The 15,017-nt window shown below is 38.3% G+C and overlaps 1 protein-coding gene across 2 annotated transcripts in view; it reads left to right on the top strand.

Moving 5' to 3' along the window:
- galnt18b (UDP-N-acetyl-alpha-D-galactosamine:polypeptide N-acetylgalactosaminyltransferase 18b) overlaps positions 1 to 15,017 on the top strand; it is a 92,073-nt gene that overhangs the window by 46,099 nt on the left and 30,957 nt on the right. For both annotated transcript variants that reach the window (XM_041994274.1, XM_041994266.1), the window contains exons 4-6: positions 6,383 to 6,566; positions 8,277 to 8,474; positions 8,697 to 8,811. In XM_041994274.1, the coding sequence (XP_041850208.1) occupies positions 6,383 to 6,566; positions 8,277 to 8,474; positions 8,697 to 8,811 (497 nt within the window). The remainder of the gene's footprint in view (positions 1 to 6,382; positions 6,567 to 8,276; positions 8,475 to 8,696; positions 8,812 to 15,017) is intronic.

Raw genomic sequence — 15,017 nt, 5'->3', positions numbered from 1 at the left:
AAATTCATGTTTTCGGTACAACCCGTCCAAGACTAGACAAAAACATAAACACATAACACATACAGGAACAGGCAGACCGACGGAGCAGCCGTTTCCACAGCGCTCCTTGTCCAGACGTGCCGTTGGCCCCGGTGGCGGTCGTCATGTCGGAGGCAGACGTACCGTTGGCCCGGTGGCGGTCGTCATGTCGGAGGCAGACGTACCGTTGGCCCCGGTGGCGGTCGTCATGTCGGAGGCAGACGTGTCGTTGGCCCCGGTGGCGGTCGTCATGACGGAGGCAGACGTACCGTTGGCCCCGGTGGCGGTCGTCATGTCGGAGGCAGACGTACCGTTGGCCCCGGTGGCGGTCGTCATGTCGGAGGCAGACGTACCGTTGGCCCCGGTGGCGGTCGTCATGTCGGAGGCAGACGTGCCGTTGGCCCCGGTGGCGGTCGTCATGACGGAGGCAGACGTACCGTTGGCCCCGGTGGCGGTCGTCATGTCGGAGGCAGACGTCATCATCCACAGCCAACCCCCCAGGCATCCACAGCTTTACGTTAGTCATCCACCATTGTCACAGCTCACCTCGGAGAGGCATATTAGCATGCAGGAGAACGTGCAGCCATCAATGGAGAAAAGGGCAAATTGACCTCGTTGATTTCTCTTTAATTGGATAATGTCCCAAGCTGTGACCTGAGAAAGACTCTCAGGTGTAAGAGCTGGGTTTTTGGCAGGGTTGGGGACTGACTTATTAGACAGGCTGTCCAGAAAATTTGTAATTCTATCCTTTAACTTGCATGCAAAGAAATCTGTAATAAGCTGCTATCTTCAAGTAGAAGTAAAAGGCAAGGCAAGTTTATTTGTAAAATGCAATTAAAAGTGCTTTACATAAAACAATAAAACAAGGGGCAGAGGAAACATTAAAAAGTACATTAAAGACTACTTTAAAACAAAGAACAAAGTCAGAAAATTTTTAAATAAAACAAGATTATCTTTTGATAAAAGGCAGCAAGTAGAAAAGCTTTTAACCCTGATTTAAAACTGCTGAGAGTTTCAGCAGAACTGCAGTTTTCTGGGAGTTTGTTCCACATGTGAGGAGCATAAAAGCTGAAAGCTGCCTCTCCATGTTTAGCTCTGACTATGGGAACTATGGGAATAGGCCTGACCCTGATGATCTGAGGGGTCTGGTTGGTTCAAAATGAACCAGAAGATCCTGGATGTATTTTGGCCCTAAACCATTCAGTGCTTTATAAACTAACTGCAGGATTTTGAAGTCAATTCTTTGACAGGAAGCTAGTGTAAAGATCTAAGGACTGGAGTTATATGATCCACTTTCTTGGTCTTAGTGAGGACTCGAGAGTCCCCGTTCCAGTAGTGGTCTTAATGTAACAGGTCTGAGTCCATGACAACTCCCAACTTTTTGGCTTTGGTGTTGAATTTAGCTGTTTGAAGCTGAGTACTGACTTTTTATCTTTCGTCCTTGTCTCCAAAAGCTATTATTTCATTTCAAATAATGTAATAGAGAAGTCTGTGGTTGCTATAAAGGACCGTCACTACAGGATCATTAATTATCTAGACATCTCTCTTTATTTTATTTATTTAACCAGGAAGTCCCATTGAGACTAAAAACCTCTTTTGCAAGGGAGTCCTGGCCAAGAGGCAGCAAAAAGTATCAGTTACAACTAAAATCTCAATGAAATTAAGAGAATGAGCCCTTTGAAGTACTCACTAAATATATAAATAGATGGTTGATTTAATCCTAAATTTTTAAATCTATTTTTTAATCTATCTGTTCACTTAGGCTGAGATTTGATATGTGTTTGATATATTTGATGCAATGGTTTGATTATGAGCCACAAGTCAATAACTGATGTGAACTTTTTCCTAATAAATTTACCATTTTATTCTCTGAAATATCCAACTTTTTCTTTGTAATTTTCAAACTTTAAATTCTTAGATCCTTAGTTTTCTTCATGTCATGTTAGTCTCATCCTTCTTCAGCTGTAATTTATGCTTTAAATGGGAAGGTAACATGCTGGTTGTGATCTGCAGCTTTATCACTAGATTCCGCATTACATCCTATACGTTGTATCTTGAGAATTGTAGTAAAAGAGTGCATTTTTCTTTGGTAATACAGTAGATCAGTGGGATACAGGATTAATGCAGTTTGTGTTATATTGTCTTTCTGGCTTGAAAGAATTCATCTTCTGTCCAGCAATGTGCATCCCTGTTGGAGTACCTAGAAGTGGATCAAATGAACACCTCAGGTGTGCAGAGACGTTCTACTAACAGTTTGGAACCAGCTGGGTAGCAAGCAAGCAGTTGTTGGAGGTCCAGCTAATGAAAGCTGGAGGGTACACAAACCTGGGATGATATAAAAAAAACACACAAGCTGAGTCTGGGTAGTTTAGCCAAGAATGATACATCTATCCTGGAACTTTTAACAGTGGGCAATGGGTTTGATTATGGAAGAGAAGCCAGTGTCTGCTGGGTATTTTAAACACAGATTTTTCAGCAGTAGAGCTGTGTTGTGAGGAATTGCCAAGTGGCGCTGTGTGAACCACACAGCAAGTGAGACCTGTAACCATGCCGGTCTACCATCTGCTGTGCAAGCAGAAATGTCTGGATGGTGATAAATGGCATTTTGTATGAACAAACAGAAATAAATCACAGAATAATAGTGGCATATAAAGACAAGCTGATGCCGGACACATGTGAATATTCTGTACAGTTATGAAGCAGTAGCATGTCATAGATCAAGAGAAACAAATGATTGAAAATTCATTCATTAATACAGTATCTTTTACCTGTTGAAGACAGAACAGCCCAGAACTTTGGCACACTCACAATTAATTCACAGCAAAGCCAAAATCTTTTTTAGATTAAGATTAGATCGTTTAATTATGTATAAATAATGTTAGGCATTATAAATAGGTTTTTTACTTTCTTTTTTTTGTGCTGTACGTTCAGATAGTTGCACAACATTTTTGCTGTTACTGTATCATATCTGACTGAGGACTAGGCAGAGCTGAGATAGATGATGGGCTCATGTTTCCACTCACCATTAGCTTTTCTCAGTATCTTCTGAGAAGATATACCCTGTTAGATTTACAATCTAATATTACTAGGTTTTCTTCATGACTACTTGTTGACTTGTTGTTCTAGTTCAACTCCATTCCAAAGCCCATATCTTTCCAGCAGAGCTTGTGCAGGATATCAGTCCTGAGTGCTGGCCATCAGTCGTTTCTGGTGTAATGAACTGTCCTTTATTGTGGATTTTTTCCAAGGCATTACACTGCATCATTCTTATTTTCAATTCACACACAATAAAATGTCTTAATTACTGATTGATTAATAGTTATAAGATTTGCTGCAGCAGCTTATGTGAGTCAAAACAGCTTTTGTTCAGCCAGAATTATGCGTTGAGAGTAAATGAATTATGATGCTAATCTTTCGTACTAAAAGTCCCAAAACTTGATTTAGTACAAAAACCCCACTGCTCATTCAAGAGCAAATTTTAGCCTGAGATGTCGAATGATTGCATGGAGTCTGGAAGCTTAAAAGAAAACAAAACTAGAATCTGATCCCTTTGAATGTGCACGACATGTAGCGCACCACAGAGATTCATGTTGCATGCTGTACACATCCAAAAATGTTCAGAATTATTCTGCTGCAGATTTGTCAAGTCCTTGGTGGGAAGTAGCAGCAGACCTTGGTGTCTCAAGGCTCTGCATCTCTGACAGGTATCCATTAAATATTTATGCATATATTTCCCCTGCTGACTCTTTACTTTTCCAAGAAAATGTTTTGACAAATTGACATGATCAAACAATTTTATATCCTTAATGTAAAGTTATTCCTCACAGATGTTTTCATTCACACGAACCAACTCATTTTGTCTTATGACAATTTGGGTGTGTGTAAGCTGTCACCCCCCCTGGGGGGACATGAAGGCATGTTACACAGGGGTTGCAGGTTTCCACTGTTATTTCCTTAGCATTTGTAAGTTGTATCTAAAAGGTTGGTCAGAATTGTCCAATCTGGTGCTAAAGGAAAGAGATGGAACAAGAAAAAGAGGGAAACAGGCCCTTACTAGGATTCTGACTTGGCTGCACCCCCTCCATTCAGATTCTTGTACTGTACAAAATACATCCTTGGGCTGCATGGACACCCTTAACATGCACACTTCTGCTCATTAGCAAGACAGTGTTTTGCCAAAATCTGGCCCCCAATTTTAGTCCATTAAATACAGGAAATGTTTTCAGTGGGCTTATGAAAACATAATCCTGAAGGATGGAACACAGGGTCCCAGCAAACATAAGACAGCCACTGTGACAGAAGGAATGGACTTTTCAAAATGTCATATAAACAAACCAAATTACCTAAAATCCTTGTTAACCTTTTGACTGGCTCTAAAAGTTCCTTGATAGCAAATAATCTCCACCGAACTGTAGCACCATTCATAGACAACATGAGTAGAATAATCTGCAAAGTGGAATATTTTTTTCTGCATGTATACCAAAGGGATATGTGCATGGGTGCAGCAAGGACAGATTTAAATTATTCCAGTTTGATTTAAATTTAGATAAAGATATAATTATATCCTCCATTTTTTTGCATTCAAGAGGTGTCATTATTAAAAGATGGTTTGAACAACCTAATCTCATGAAGTAGTGTATCAGTGTGCTAAATCATGTTGCATAGATTTGCTTTACATCTTTCATTGTTTCATGTCATTTTGCATTATTTACTGTGAAGAGTTGACGCTTTATCATTAACCTTTAACTACACAATAATTACTAATTTCAAGACTTTAGCATGATGTGGCTACACAATAGAATATCTTCAGCTGATAAAATGTCCCCAGACAGGGTGCATGCTAATTAGCTAGAGAACCTGAAGCAAAAGCTTTAAGAAAAAGCATGCATTTAGCATCAATAGTAAAAACTGCCAGCCAGAGTGTAAAACTGACTCATTTCTCATGTTACTATGATTTTAACTATAACCTTATTTTTAATTTTTAGGCCTATTGCTTTAAAATCTTTAACACCCTGTGTCCATTCCTTCCTTAAAAAGCTAAGATTTCAGTTTCCCTTTTTATTAAATACAAGCTATCACTTGGATTATGTTTACATATAGACATGTAATACACAATGTATTTAATGTCAATGGTTTTGCTTTAATATGCCTGTTAATTAGAATGAATAAAAATAAAATGAAAACACTGAAACGCCTCATCTGGACGAGAAGTACTGCTTTTCCAGTCCTCAAGTGGACTGCAGCTAATTAGACATGATCTTCATGCATATGCCAGCTTTTGCTGTTTCAGCATTGCAGACAAATTGAGTGATATATTTTCTAATAAGTGCCAACAAGACATTTATGTGGTTCTGCTACGTTTTGTGTAGGACGGAGTGAAATCTCTGCACTCAGTCTGTGGACTTGAAATCTTCAAGATAAGAGGCTGCTTTACTTTTGTACAGTTGAAGAAAGTTGGACTTTGCTACTTAAAAAAAGCTGAATTTAAAGTGTTTTCATAAACTTTATCAGTTATTATATCTGCTTCTCCTACAAAACTTTCTCCACTGTGGTTGTTTTTTCAAACTTTTTGTGACCTTATAAAATGTCTCATGCTGTTTCTACATAAGCCAGACACAGCAGGACATCGTGACATTTTTTTTCTTCGTCTGTTCGCAGCTGCTTCCTATCCTCTTTAAACTCAAAATGCACGACTGTTTAAAGTGGAATACTGAGAAGATAGCCGTAGGTGATTTATAAATATATAAGAAATGATAAAACACTGAGCTGATAAAGGTTTTCTTTTTTTTATTCTATTCCAGCTTTATTCGATTGCTAGTACAGGGGAACATTGTGATATGAGGGTGGCTTATTGGATGCAGATGTTTTACAGCAGACTTTAAAGCTTTGTCCTTTTTTATGTCAAGAATTATTCTTGACATTTTCTGAATGAAACCTAGAAGGTATCTTTAATACAAGCCATTATATTTTTCAGAAAATAAGCAGAAATTCTGCTACCACTACACATTTAAGTAGCACTAACTCATGTCCTTTGGGATATGACTCATCATAGAGTACATAACTCAGGTAATAATGGAGGTAAACTTTGAAGCCAAACATACCTCATGTTTTGAAAAGGATTGCAGACTCAGCCTTCAATATTGCGATACTGTGCTGGCTGCTTCTGCCTATTTGGTTCACTGATCAAAGCACTGAAGCATGAGTGCCTTTGGCCTCTGACCATTGATATTCTGCCCACTGGAGGAAGACTTGATGACGTATTGCGGGTGGAAGTTGACTTTACTCACCAATCGCAAATGAGATTTCCCAAAAACTCTTCAGATACTGACATAAAATGCATGTGTGTCTGTGTGATTCATTCTAGATGAGCTAAAAGAGAAGCTGCAGGATTTTGTGTCAGAAACCAACAACCAGCGTCCAGGGTTCATTAAGATGGTGCGGCATGCCAAGCAGGAGGGTTTGATCCGGTCCAGAGTGAGCGGATGGAGGGCTGCCACTGCCCCAGTTGTTGCCCTGTTTGATGCCCACGTTGAGTTTAATGCCGGCTGGTGAGTCACTCACATATAGTGTGAGGTGAGATCTAAAACCAACTCAAGAGTTCTGTTTTCTTTCAGTCATTTCATTTGTGTGGGTTTGTGGAAAACTGATTTAATTTAAAACAAATTAAAACAAATTTGTTTTGATAAATTTAAACAAACCTTGCAGAGTTTAGTCTGTTTTTAGTGCCTGTGTTATGGTGTATGGTGAATAACGTTAAGCAAACAACACACTGTAAAACAGAGTAATACAGTGGACTGTCGTACAGCTTTGATTTAAATAAATTTGGGAATTTTTATAAAATGAACAAAATAAATAGATTTATAACTTAGTTAAACGCATAGAACTAAATCAAATTTGTAAATAAATCTTAACACTTTTTTGTCAGCAAGTCAGTATGCTGAGATTTTTACAAGGTAAAGATGGAGCAATTTCAGCATTCTGTGAAAGACTGTGTGGACAATTTTTCAACAAATGTAAGTTAAAATATTAACATATAAAGGAAAAAAACTGATCCTGATTGGTTGCTGTCTTCTCTGGACCAAAGGTTATTTAATTTAATTTTTCGTCAGGGTTAGGATGAAAGGGGCAATTCAATTTGCTGTTCCACGCAGTTCAAAAGCAAGCCTTTGTAAAGGTATGAAGTTGCACTGGTGCACATGTAGAACTTATAGATCTTCAAAGGCCCCAATTATTCTGAGCAACATACGCAGGATTTTGAACAAAGTATGCTGAATCAAGAAGATGTTTTTTTCAGGCAAGACCTTATTTTGTTTTAGATAGACAATGGTAAACCCCATTCTGCATGTATTAATATCTTATCTGTGATAAGAGTCTGGGTGCTAAACTAGCCAGACAAAAAAAACTCCAGCAGTTTAGCAGTGGGAAAACATTTCATTAAAACGACAGCAATTTCTCCAATGCATGATTTAATTTTGACAACCGGTGTGGAGTCATTGTGTACCTGCTGCGATCAACCACAGGTTGGGAACAACTGACCTAGATACATGTAAATTTTAATATTTATTTATTAGTCCTGCAATATCCACGTATAAAATCACACCAAGCAAACTCAAATTTACTTTTATCCTTCCACACATTGTTCACAACAGTTACACAAAAAGTTTATAGAAATTTCCACTTTTAACAGATCTTGAAATGTATTATCTTGTTGGTGTAGATGTTCTTATGGTTTCTCCTGGACTTCCAAGCTTAAACTCCTGCATATGTGCTTTGCTAGTTTGCAGATTTAGCACATCATCTACACAAGCAGCACACATCTGTATCTTCCACAATCTGTTGTTGTTTAGTGTCAGATTTACTGTGTAATAACTGCATTTGTTTTAAGCAGATCTCTGGTGTGGGCTATTTCCACATTCTTTTTGTGCCATTTTTTCATTTTTTCCACGCATTTAGTGGAGTGAGCTTAGTCACATAGCCATCTATCGAGGTAAAGATGAGTCTTCTACACTTTTTTATTTAGCCTTTGCAAATGAGTAAAGACTTTATATCACCTTACTTTTAATAAAAATATAATCCTATCAATTATCAAACAATAATGCTTTGTCAAATAAAGAGGTAGAATTGAATCTGTTCTGAATTTTCCTTTGCATGACAAACACAAGCTTGACAAGCAATCACAGAGGTAACAAAGGTAATAGAGAAAGCTTGTCACACCAAATACACACAATGAAATTACTTTTTCTCTCGATGTTTCATAGGGCCGAACCTATTCTGCAGAGAATTAAAGAAGACAGAACCCGAATAATATCCCCATCGTTTGATAACATCAAGTATGACACATTTGAGATTGAAGAGTACCCGCTGTCTGCCCAAGGCTTTGACTGGGAACTGTGGTGTCGCTACCTCAACCCCCCCAAGTACTGGTGGCATAAGGGGAACAAAAGTGCTCCAATCCAGTAAGTAACAGCAAATCTGACTTATTTGGCTGAATCAAATAATGTTGCATGATTCATATTTGACATTATATAATCAAATGTCAGCCTAGCTGAATTGGTAATTCATGCAGTGCCTATGAACAAATTATATATGCTGTTCATGGTTCCATTTCTTTCCTTGTCCTCAGTGTCACTATAGCAACTGAAAAACAAAACTGATGTTCATCATCTTAAATTCTCCAGGAGTCCAGCCCTAATTGGCTGCTTTGTGGTGGATAGGCTGTACTTTGAGGAGATTGGTCTGCTAGATGAAGGCATGGAGGTTTACGGAGGAGAAAATGTGGAGCTGGGTATCAGGGTGAGTAATAATGTCACACCTGTGGTCATGGAGTCCATTGTTCATCCAGATAATGTGTGGAAAATTAAATGTAATAATGGCACTTAATGGTTGTTAGAAGCAAGGACAGAGGGCTTTACGCACTCATTTTTTACATGAAACACTGAGCCAAGATTAAGAAATATGCTGTGTGCATTTAAAAATAATGCTGGAGAAAAGTTGAACAGGGATCAGGAGCAGTAGTTTGGCTGACACTCTGCACACAGCAGATGGTGATTCTTGCTTAATGCTACACTACAAGGTTACAGAACAAAGTTGTGGTACTCAGCTTCTGATTCCTGCCAAGACACAGTCCTATTTTAAGGCCATGTAGGTGATAAGCTGTCATTCAAATTTTTAATTGAAAAGATGTGCCACCTATTTATGTGTTTCTCAATATTTAACATGCACATGCACACCAGCGGTGGCAGAACAACCATGCAGCCATTCTCCCATTGGGAGCAACTTGGGCCAGGGGTAAAACCACTGAAAAAACATTGAATATTGTATGGCTTGCTCAAGACATGGATTCAACCCCCTGAGCCATGGATAGGAGTTACACTGTGATGGGGGCTTTTCCGGGCACAGCCCCAACACTTCTCCTGTATTATTCTGATTTTTTTCTTTTTTCTTTTTTTTGCATATCTTCAATGATGCTTATATTTGAACCCTTTTGTAAGGCTTAACAGCAAATAAAGCTGAAAAAGAATATGGCATGATTTATTGTGTAATATTGTGTAGTGAAAGAAATTTTGAAAAAACATTTAACAAAAGAAGATTAGACAGCCAATCAGCACTCTTATCCCAGTAGCTGACACCAAGTGAGTCTCAGGAATTCTCATGTTGAAATGGCTGCAGTCTGGCAGACAAAATTAAATAACTCAGCTCACATACAATGCAAACTGCATGTGCCAGAATTAGTCAGGTGCATTTGTCTAAGTCCAGGTGCTATAATTAAAAAAGAAAATCTGTATGTTGAACTGATAAAAGCCATCAAATTGGTATAAAGTTAGGCCAAATAGAGATAAATGGGCCAATTATCAGCCCACGCACCCAAAATCTAAGTATGGCAACTATCACAGGACCAGGCGGAGGGTTCACTTCAATCTGTCTGAATTATTTGACTACCGGGGTTATGTTTCTCAGTTGTCCTGGAGTTATAATATTAAATTTTCCTCTAGACCCTTTCAGGTATTTCCTTCACTGTAGACTTATTGGACAACACTGACTGTTAGCAAAAATATGTGACAAGGATGCTGACATTGTTCAGAGGAGATAGACACACTCTCATTCCTCTCACTCTGTGATAATTAATTTGTACACCATCGGTTCTGGCTGGGAGCTTAAAATTCCTTGGTGTATGTTCATTCACAGAACCATAAGAAGATAGGCCAAAGTAGGAAACAGCTAATGAAAGTACACTCATGGTGTACCAAGATCATTAATGGAGCTATTAGTCTGTTCAATAACATCAAGAGGCAAGGGACATCTCCACTTCAGCTGCACTCTCACTAGAATGCATTGTGTAAAGGAAATTGAAGCAAGTTTATTACAAGACTCTGGATGTTGATGTATGTGTTCTCTCTAAGGACAGAGATGCTATCATCAGTAAAAAAAAAAAAAAAAAAGAAGATCAGTCCTGGAAGTCATTTTCCTCTAGAAATTTAATGCTTCTAGCATTGCTGGGCCAGACATTGCTGGGCATAACTTCAGGTCATTGCTTTGTTTGATTTGAGTTTTTCTTTGCTATTTTCTTGCTCATGTTAAAGGTACAGTTCTGTTGTTTACTTGCTCAGTGGTGTTGGACTGAGGGAACTCGCCGCTTGCCTGGAGGTGAATGTGGTTTATGGTTTTGTAGTGGCTTTAAAACAGATGCTGACACAGTGAACTGAGAGCTACAAGACTCGAGGACCCTTCCTTGGCCTCAGATTAGAAATCCCATGGAGCCCCTGCAGAGTCTCTCTGTCTGTATGCCTGCCTGCATATTGGTCATGCCCCCAGACCACCTGCCAGCACTCAGACTGGCGACTGACGGATCCTCAGAGATGCATTCAAATCAGGCCAACAGTTACAGGCCTTGGCTGTGGTTTTAAAGGTCTGTCCTCAATGGCATTATAAAGGAATGAACCACGACTCTCTGTTCACATTTGATCATATTGTTTAAGCCCGATATGTCAATTATGATGCATTATATATTGCTTTCACAGTGGTGTGTGTTGGACTCAGCTATTAATCTTTATTAAATCCTGTTTGGATTTATATAAGACTTCCAGCATTATTTTCTTGAAACTAAGGGATTTTGTTATAGTTTAGAAATTCAGAATTAGTTATCAAAATACCATGAAATGACAACTCAGGTTAAATTTAGATAGTTTTAACAGATAAAAGTAGAGCTGGCTGATATTAACAAAAATTCTTATCCCAGAATTTCTATTATAAAAAGCAGCTTGTAGTTTAAAAATATACAGCTACTTGGGGAAATAACACACATTAAGACTTTCTGATATACCATAAACTAATTCTTTGCGTCTTATATGGCACTCATTTACATCTGTTAGAAGAGGTCATCTGTAGACTGCAATCATTAGATATTCATGCTTCATGCTGACAATGAATGTTTATTTGATTTTGCATATTACCTCATTTAGATAATTAAAAAAATAGAAATTACTGATGTTCATGTGTGTCAGCTCATTACCGAATGATATCTGCAGGTTTCATTCTAAGGCTACTAATACAAACATCAGGTTATGGTGTTACTGCATCATTACAAAAATACACAGCTGCAAAGCCAGCTGGTAGTAGAGTTTTTGTGCCAAGATGTAACCTTTCTTTGCATACTAAAAAGAAAATATTGATTGCGTATTTTGGAGCAAATACATTTTGAACAGATATTACTTTTACTGGAATTACTGAAACATTTACAAATTGTAACAGTGTTGTGTGTAACAGTTAAACAGACATGGTCTGTACAAGAATTTTCATAGGTATGATTTATGTATAACCATAACCATAAATTAAAATAAATTAACTTGGAATTTAACAAAAAAAAAACAGATGATCACCTGATGCTAATTTAACTCATCATTAGCTTTTAAAAATTACAATTATACAAAGTCTTAGTTATATATCAGTTATCCAGATACCCACTGGTTAAACTGTAAGCCCAGAAATATTAGCCATCAATAATAGGCATAGCCATTAGACAATGGCTGATGGGTATCCAGATCAATATAGTGATATAGGGAAGTGGTGATGATGGTCTACTTCAGTAACAAAGTCAGAAACAATGCTGTAGTGAAATCACTATATACTACAATACTATATATTACATTGTAGTATCAGATCCACAATACAAATCTGACTTGTCACAAATATGTTTGTGTCCTGGCTGTCTTTTTTAATAAAATCTACCAAATATATATAAATGTGCTGCAGACCTAAAGGTGCAGATGTCTGAGGTGATCCTTCAAGCCTGACACTGGCAATAGAACACACAGCAAATTACCACAGGACCATGGAACTGAATTATAATTCAAGTGATTTCCCAAAACACCTGTGAATACTGGATATCGCACCTCTGAACCAACCTGGGACAATGCATCAAAAAGACCAAAGCAGACATCATCACTCTCAGTGAGTGCCAGCAAGGTTGCTATGAGGAATGAGGATCATTGAGGACTAAGGAAAACAATTATGCAGAAGGCTTTGTGAACAGGATTTATAGAAGTGGCAATAAAACACACTTACTGTCATAGTAATGATTTACACAGTAGAGTTCAACCACAGCATTCATATTCAATATAAACAAAGTGTAATCTGTATGAGCATTTTAAAAGGCTATGTGAAAGGCACAGATAGTATATACAATAAATCAAACTCAGAGAAAGGCAGGAAAAAACAGGTGCTTATAATGATTTATTACCCTTCTGTAATATGTAAAATTGATAAATAAATACAGCTGACATTAGATTTAATATGATATATCAATCTGTATATATATATATATATATATATATATATATGATTATTTCTTTCATTTACCACATTAACTTTCATTAGCATTAGCAGTAGATAACACAGTAGATAATGTGTCTATTAGTTCAGATTCAACATATCACACATAAGCAGCACAGCATGTGCAAAATCACTTTATTTAATTTTAGTGAGGAAAGAATTGTGAGTCTGAACTCACTTTCTATACCAGCATTTTCCCATCACATGGAAAGTGCAAAAGGCTGACTTCCATGTTATCATTCAGGCTGGGAAACAAAACGCTGTACCATAATGACTTGACTGTAATTGTAGAACAGCTCTGATTGAGAGCCATGACCCCAGGGCTGCTGAAAATCTATCGAACCCACTGTGTAATCTCAGACCAACAGGACAATCAATGAAGGAGCCTTTTGTCTAACGAAAGTGATGTGAATACTGATTCAGGGTTGTAGTGCAGAATGAAAAATATCACAGCTACACGAATCCCTAGATGAGTTTTGTTATAACTAAAATCAAGTACAAAAACGGACCATTGTTCACCAGAAATGGCTGCACATTTGTCCTTTAATTTTTTTATTTTTTTTGGTGAATAAAAAAGAGATGGATAAACATTATTTAAAAAAAAACTGCAGCAGGCATTAAATTGGCAAAGCTCCAGAACTTTATTAAGCAACCTTTTCAGACCATGCTACCCTGCTTTTGATTTGCTTGTGAAACTGAAAGAGAGAGCACAAATAAAGGTTATTATTTCTAACAGCGACATTCTTAAGCTGCTTTCTCAATAACCTTTTATATTGTTCTAGGTCTCATTCTACCCAGCAGAGAGCTCATTTCCATCCTGTATATTGTAATTTGAAAGAAGAGAAGCTCTATTTTACACAAATAAACTTGGCATATGCTCACACAGCTAGAAGTAATAAGAAAGACATAGTATGTACATTTATTTGCAAACTTGGTTCTAAACACGAGTAAAAGAGTGTTTGAATGAATGCTATGCGTTTGTAAGTCTTGGTCTTATGATCAGATTTTAGTGGATAATCGAGAAATGTTTCCCTCTAGAAAATTTCTTTGTGCAGGAATTTGTGTAATATGCCACCATGTCTGCAGATTCCTGTGATGATAATTGTGAAGCAGAAGGATATTGTTTGAATTTGAAAAAAAAAATAAAAAATTTTAAAATATCAGTAGAAACATGTAAAATATGCCAAAGAAACATGTCAATTAAATTCTTCATATTATTGCCTCTGGAATTGGTATCACTTGACAGCAATCACAGCAACAATTTCATATGAATTGCCCTGCTCATCTTGTAATTATTATAGTGTTTACACAGTGTTTCCCCTACTAAATTTTGTAGCCATGGTGGCACCAGTGGTCGAACTGGGGAGAAGGGTGTTGGGGTGGGGGGGACTGGCGTAGGGCACAATGAAATCCATTAGATAGATCAATACATTTACATTAGATGATCACTTTAGTTGTAATAATTAGTTATATTTAGTATATTTCAATATTTCATAAAACCTAGACCTTAAAAACAAGGTCTCATTTGTCACCCCTTGCCCATCCCTCATCTTCCCTGGTCCCACATCGCTATGGACTTAGTAAGGGGTCTTCCTCCCTCTGATGGCAAGACGGTCACCATGACTGTAATCAACAGGTTCTCCAAGATGGCTCATTTTGTAGCGCTTCCTAAGCTGCCCACAGCCAAGGAAACGGCTGCACTGCATTCCACTGGATGTAGTTTCCGATCGAGGTCCACAATTCACCTCCAAGTTTTGGGCCGAATTCTGCCGTCTACTGGGGATCCAGGTCAGTTTGTCTTCCGTATTCCATCCCCATTCTGACGGCCAATCAGAAAAAGCCAACCAGATGCTCCGGTGTCTTTGTTCCGACAACCCCTCAGCTTGGGCCAGAAATCTGCCCTGGGTGGAATATGCTCACAATTCCTTGCCCTCCTCGGCCACGGAGCTCTCCCCATTCCAGGTGGTTAATGGTTTCCAACCTCCATTGTTCAGCAGAGGTCAGTGTTCCATCTGCACACGCGGCAGTCCGCCGCTGTCACTGGGTCTGGCGCCGCGCCCGTGACGCACTTCTGCAAGCATCCCAGCGCTAATAGGTGGTGGCCCCTTCCTACCAGGTTGGTCAACGGGTTTGGTTAGCCACCAGGGACCTCCCGCTGCGTTTTGGGGTGT

The sequence above is a fragment of the Melanotaenia boesemani genome, chromosome 1, assembly GCF_017639745.1.
Source record: "Melanotaenia boesemani isolate fMelBoe1 chromosome 1, fMelBoe1.pri, whole genome shotgun sequence".
NCBI classification, from domain to species: Eukaryota; Metazoa; Chordata; class Actinopteri; order Atheriniformes; family Melanotaeniidae; genus Melanotaenia; species Melanotaenia boesemani.
Note: the sequence above shows the minus strand (reverse complement) of the source record. Positions and strands in the feature narration are given on the sequence as shown.